The sequence below is a fragment of the Populus alba genome, chromosome 6, assembly GCF_005239225.2.
Source record: "Populus alba chromosome 6, ASM523922v2, whole genome shotgun sequence".
Lineage (NCBI taxonomy): Eukaryota > Viridiplantae > Streptophyta > Magnoliopsida > Malpighiales > Salicaceae > Populus > Populus alba.
Window position 1 is genome coordinate 15369142 of NC_133289.1, and position 6951 is coordinate 15376092.

Below are 6951 nucleotides of genomic sequence, written 5' to 3' on the forward strand. Positions count from 1 at the left end.
TATCTTGCAGACTACAGTTCTTGGACGCGAGCCAAACTCGATGAAGGTTTTTGTTGAAACACCTGGGTGAAGTGATGATCGTCAAAAAGGGATGTAGTTGTTCATGAATAGCTGAGCTTAGCACTTTGTGGTATGTTGGTTTTCAACCATTTTTTTCTTTAAGTCATTATTTCTTTGAATTTGATGAATCTATTTTTTCTTTCACGGATACATATAATAGTCGGTTGAAGGAAAGATATAAGGATAATCTTTGACCCATCAAGATCTTGATCCGGATTTGTGGTTGGAGGTAGAATCATCTGGTGGACCCGATATAAATTTGGTGTATAGACTCTCTAACACTATGGTTGATACCTTGTGGATGACTTGTAGTGCTTCAACTGTTGGATGCTTGTAATCAACTTCGAGCACTCAAACTTCGGAGTTCGCGGTGATGTTAGACCAACGAGTACGTGCTTAGATGACCCATCTTAATGAAAAATATGAACGACTCATGGATGATTATGAAAAACTCCGCCAATTGGTAATGGAGATGAGATCACAAATAGATAGTACAGGTGCACCCTCTAATTGGCACCACAGTCTCGTCGACGACCAACCTCCTCCTCCACCTCCATCACCACTTTTATTTTAGATTTATTGATTTGTATGTACAAATATTTAAATTTGTAATAAATATTTTATTTTTAATTTATTTGAATTATTTTTCTACTTCTGTTCAATATATTTTTTTAATATTATTGACGAGGTTATAGACGGAACAACTCCTTTAGTATATTTTAGAGAGAGTTGGAAAAGAATTATTTTAAATGTCACTGCTACTGTTTTTTCACTGACAAAATTAGAAATGGTATTCAGTCGGTGATATATTATATTTACCGATGAATATACTGACGGACAAATGAAAACACCGATTGCATTACATATGATTTTCCTATCAGTGATATGTTAAATTTACTGATGAAGATACCGATGAAATGAAGTGGGTATAATATTTTTGGCACACTTTGTATGTTAGTAAATTCATCGATGTATTTGTTACTGATTGACTCACCAACATACCATAAATTACCAACATGATTTTTTCCAACGAACTGTTTCTTTCTGTAAGCCTGTCCGTAATATACATACTGATAAACTGTGGTTGTGAATACCGACATAAATTTCTATCGGTAAAAGTATTAAATCTGGTAGTGTAAATATATAAACTCATAAACATCACACGACAAATAAAAATGTAATAATGTTATTTTTATTTATAAAAAAAATATATGTAATCATATGTTTTGATCACTAGGAACAAGGAAATACTCGATGAACATGGAAAACAGAATTGTCAAAACCGATGAAAATAATAATTCAACAATATAAGTGAAAATTAGGATATGTGTTCAATTTTTCATCATCAATCGATTCCTTTTCCTGGGGTTGGTTCAGGGAAAGTTGGTGACATAGCACTCACGAGGGAGGCCGTGTGGGAATCGCTTGGAATCTTTGCAATAGTCATAGGTCATGTAATTGTCCCGCACCCATTTCATCTGGCCTTTGCGTCCAGCATCGAGCTCTTCCCAGATCCATGAGTTGCTGATGGAGTCAGCAAAGCCAGATTTAGATTTACAAGAAGATGCTCCGTAAGACCAAGCACAGGCATTGACGTTGAAGTTCCTAAACGAAGCAACGAACGGTGCTTTTGTCCAATCTGTCTTAACTCTTCCACCACATGTTGCCCAGTCATCAGCTTCCCAAAGACTGGAGTAAATCCTCATTGGTTGGTTCTTAGGGAATGGAACGCCAATGGATTCTAAGTTCTTGAATTCTCTAATTGCAATGCCATCAACTGAAAAACTAAAATGCAAAACACAGAAAACAAGGAAAAGGATCCTGTAAGAAACAATACCGATTTAATGGAGGTCTGAGAAATTGTTTGTACTTACATTATGCGTTGTGGATTCCAAAGGATTGAATACGTGTGGAAATCAGCAGTGGGGTCAAACCATAGATAGAATTGCTGCTCTCTGTTACCTTTGCCTTGGCTGAACACGTTAGTGTGAAGAGTGTATGGCTGACCACTTGTATTTCCCAAGAATTCGAAGTCTATCTCATCGTGGTATGGCCCTAGCGAGGATAGCTGCCACAAATAATATTGTAGTTAGTTTGTTAGTCTTTAAAAGATGATTCATTGCTTTGAAGCAAATACATACAAACATACATACATACATATATATATATATATATTCATATACATCTACATATATATGAAAGAAACTCACATAAAATGTTGTGACAGTGCCGGCCGAATTGCCATGGACAAGCTTGAGCTGGATATCAATCTTACCAAATAAATACTCTTTCTTGGATTGAAACCCTGATCCAGAATTTTTGTCAAGAATGAGGCTCAGACTATTGCCATTGTCGTATACCTTACCGTGGTCATGTCCCCAGTTGAAATAAAAATCATTGTAGAAGCTGCCGGCGGAAGCAACCACCAGAAAGTTTACTATCAGAGAGACTAGCAGCCCTGCTTTCATTGTCTTGTGCTGTTGTTTTAGCTATGCAATGGGTAGACTACCTGAGTATGGATGGAAGAGAGAAGCGCGATTGTGAATTTGATGACTTGAATACTATTTATATAATGTAGACGAGAAGGCAGGCAGAGAGATTAGGTAATGCAAAAGAGGAGACCTAATACTTTATGAGTTGTAAATCTGTACTTCGGCACCGAATAATGGGCTTCCATGAACACTTTGCACGTTTGGACTCTTGCTTGTCAATACCAATTGTCAGACACGGTTTTCAGAACTCCACCAGCCTTTCGTTGTACATATTAACAGGTCATTTAAGAAGAAAAAAATGTTGTCGTTTAAATTCCCCCTATTTGATCTAGGTTAGGTTTTTGGAGAAATCCATCAACATTTGAAGGCAACTGAATTTCAATAGAATTACATCTTCAATAAAATAAAAAAGAAAAAGAAAAAGAAAACTGGATTATATTAAAATTTTGATTGCCAGCACAATGATTAGTCAACAGTACTACATGTTCCCCACAATCATATTCTAATGTAGTTCTCATAAGAAAATAAATACAAACAAGCTCTCAATAGTAAAGCACTAAACTATGTCGAAGTCATGTAGCTTTATGAATTTGTTGCTGAATGGTACTTTACAAAAACAAGATGGGAGTAGTTTTCGACTCCCACCTTTGTCAATCAATTGTTATTATAACAAAAAACATTTATATGACATGGGAATCTGTTCAACTATTTTCTTTGTAATATTTAATTATTTCTTAAAAAGTTTCTAGAATTGATTATTTTTTAATTAGATAAGTTTTATTAAAAAAAATATTGATTTAGGTTCACTTCCAGAAAATCAATAAATATAAACGGAAATACTGAAAGAATTGTTTTATTGGTAAATTGCCGACGGCTTTTACCAAGGGAATTACAGTGTAAAAAGATAATTAAAAAAAGCAAAAGAAAAAAATGACTTGTAATTTTTACCAATGAAATTACCGATAGAATTTATTCCGTTGGTAAATTCATTGGTCTACTATGAACACTGTTCATTATGTCAATTACAAATGCAATCACTAACAGAAAATTTTGTTGGTATTTTTCAGAGAGCTTTAGAACTGCTCATTTCCCAATTGCACTGTTAATTACTGTTTTTTATAAACGAAATCACTAACGGATTGAAAAGTCATTGGTGTTATTTGATAGTTTTCTGAAAAATTTTGATTAAATTAAAATTTTAAATTAAATATTATAAACGAAATCACTAATATATTGAAAAGTTGTCGATGATATTTGGCGGTTTCTAACAATTTTTTATTAAATTGAAAATTTAAATTAAATATTACAGATAGAATCACCGATGAATGATTAAAAATATTAATATTTAGTTATATGTTAGTAAAACGACCCAATAAAAAGCCTAGAATCCATGTTTCAGAACAGACGGGGCTCCTTTCTTCTTCTTCTTCTTCTTCTTTCTCATATGTAAAAAACATCAATATCCATTTATTTCTCTTCTCTTCTCTCCTCAACTCCTTCTCTTCTCCTCCATGATCAGGTATGTATTCTTCTCCTTTCTTCTTTTTTCTTCTCAGTTTTTTTAATTAATATACTTTATGATTTTTTTTTTCTTTTCTTTTCTTAGCTTCACTTGCAACCACATTAAGATTTTTTTCTTTTTCTTCTCTTTTCGTGTTTTTTTTTCACTATATTTTTATTTTATTTTATTTTTAACTGTTTTTGTTTTTAATAATTGTATGAATATTGTTGTAGGATTTTTTTTTCATATGATTTTCTTCTTATTTTTTCCAAGCGTTTTGAGTATTATAAAGTGTTGATTTAAATTAATTTAATTATTTTATAGTTTTGTAAAATGGATTTTTAAAATAATTACTGACAGAATTACAATGAGAAAAAACATATTTTAAAATAAACATTTATGTCGGTGATTTTGTTGGTAAATTAATTACCAATGGAATGATAGTACAAATACCAATGGAAAATTCCATCGGTAAATCTAAAGATTGTGGTAGTGGTTTCTATTTTTAGTTTTATTTTATTTTTCATTTTTCACTATTATAGTTTTCTTAATTGTTTATTTGAAAGTTGTGGCCTTTTTGACAATCGATATAAGTTGAATTAATAAATGTTTTAGGGTTTTTGGATTTTCCCTGCAACTATGAATGTGTTCTTTATTCTAAGGGTTTTTTAGAGTTAACAAGCCTCATTATCTCTATATCAACTACGTCATATGATACTAGAGCAATCTTTGGACTAATTGATAGACGAAGTCAGTAGCAATCACTCTAGTGACAAAGGTCAAAGGATATAAGCTATCGAAAAGTTATGTAGGACTAAAGCGGTGTTAAAATATCGAGAGTTGAAACTTTATCATCATTCTGAATCATTCATGGAGTTCCTAAGTTTTTGGTTATAGATTTTATTCACTCTCCTAGAAGCACAAGTTCCCTGTCAAAATTAAGATACTCCGATGCTTATATAAGAGGGAAAAAAGGATAACCAATGTTCTTATCTAATTTTTAACCCATGTTTTGATAAATTTTCAAAAATAAAAAAAATAAAAAAATAAAAATATATATATAAAAAATAAAGGCGATAACATAAAATATCAGGACTAATATTAAGAAAGCAATATATCAAGGAGATAATTACTGAATCATGTATAATTACTACAATATAAAATGTCATAGATATATGATTTGATTTGCGCTAGCTATGGAAGACAATTTCTGCAATATAGAATACCATATATATAGGATTTGTTGGTGCTGGTTATAGAAGATAATCACTGTAATAATTATTGCAATATTTTCTTGAATAACACATGTAGAGATTTTCTATATAAGTGAACATCCAACCATAATAATAATAATAATAATAATAATAATAATAATAAAAAAGAAATAAATTACAGAGGACAATTTTTTTAAAGGGAGATATTTAGGGCCACCCAAAAAAAAAAAAAAAAAAAAAAACCGAAACCAAGCCGTCGCCCCATTTTTCTAATTTTTTTTCCTCTCTAAGCTAGCCACCAACGAGAGCCCCTCCATTTCTCCAACTCAGCCACTGCACCCCACAAACACCCGACCACAGCACCAGCACTCTCTTCTCCCCGATTCCAGCCTTTTCCCTTTGGTTTTCTTCTTCCCCTCAGTCCCCACGCGCACGACCTTCCCTTTTCAACTGAACACAGACTCATAGTCTTCTCTCCTAACCAAGAGGCAGCCGACGCCGCTCTCCCTCTCCACAACAGCCGTCACTGCTCCTCCCCCTCTCTCAGCTGAAACTTTCTTTGTGCACACAAGCTTCCCTTCTCACTTCGCCTGACCTCATTCCCCCAGCTTGTAACCACCGTGAACACCACTTACAGGCCTTCCCTCCCTGTCAACACAACAACCAAAAATGAGCTGAGCCATTCGCCCAATTGTAGCCTCCTTCACAGCCATATCCTTCCTCAGCTGCAGTGATGGAACTAGCAGAAGCCACACCATTCCTCAGCTGCAGTAGCAGACTCAGCAGAAGCCATCCTTCCCTTCCAGCAACATGAGAAATAGAGGAGAAATATCGACCAGCCAGTAGGTCACCATTTCCCGTTTCGTTTGGAACCGCGCCTGAAACAAGCAACGACAACAGCTGGCAAGCCTGGCTCCATTGTGAACAGCGAGCAGGGGCGTGCTTCGTAAGCAGCAACCAGTTGTCTTCCTCCACTTTGCCTTCAGCCGCTGCATTGCCAGGTAAGTCTTTCTTTCCCTATTCTATTTTGCATTTAGTAAAGGATTTGGGCACTGTGCGAAGGTAAATTAATTACCTTTGCACTGTGCAGTGCATGCGTGAGTAATTCACGCATGCAATCTGCAACAGTGCCCAACCGGGTCACTGGTTTGGGCCAGTGACCCAGCTAGGTCTGCTGGGTTCAGCCCAGCCACATAGGCTGAGCTAGACCCAGTAAAAAAAAAAATGAGTAATATCGTTGGTTTCCACGTATATTTATTTTATGGATTGTGTTTTTTATATTGTGGAAATACAAATTTGGTATTAAAATACCCGATTTTTCCATGAAATATTGCATATATATATATATATATATATATATAACCTTGGTTTTTAATCTGGTAAGCAGAAGTTTCCTAGTTTTGGTTTGACGCTATAACCTTGATGTCATGCACATAGAAAAGAACATGTTTGAGAATATTTTCAACACGGTTATGGACCTGAAGAGAAAAACAAAGGAAAACATCAAGGCTAGAATGAATATAGCTTTGTTTTGTCACCGTAAAAATATGGAGTTGGTTTATGTTAGGTCACGAATCACAAAACCCAAAGCTAGGTTTGCCTTAAAAAAATGCACAATTACTTGTTTATTCATGGCTTAAAAGTTTGTATTTTTTTTATAAACATGCCTCGAACATATCAAGGT

The 6951-nt window shown here is 34.3% G+C and overlaps 1 protein-coding gene across 1 annotated transcript; it reads right to left on the minus strand.

Moving 5' to 3' along the window:
• Positions 1–1433: 1433 nt before the first annotated feature.
• LOC118057951 (xyloglucan endotransglucosylase protein 7) lies at positions 1434–2528 on the minus strand. Its single transcript, XM_035070688.1, has 3 exons — positions 2271–2528; positions 1935–2128; positions 1434–1845 (listed from the first exon to the last, which is right to left on the minus strand). The coding sequence occupies exons 1-3, from the start codon at positions 2526–2528 to the stop codon at positions 1434–1436; spliced, it is 864 nt and encodes a 287-aa protein (XP_034926579.1).
• Between the last annotated feature and the right edge of the window lie 4423 nt (positions 2529–6951).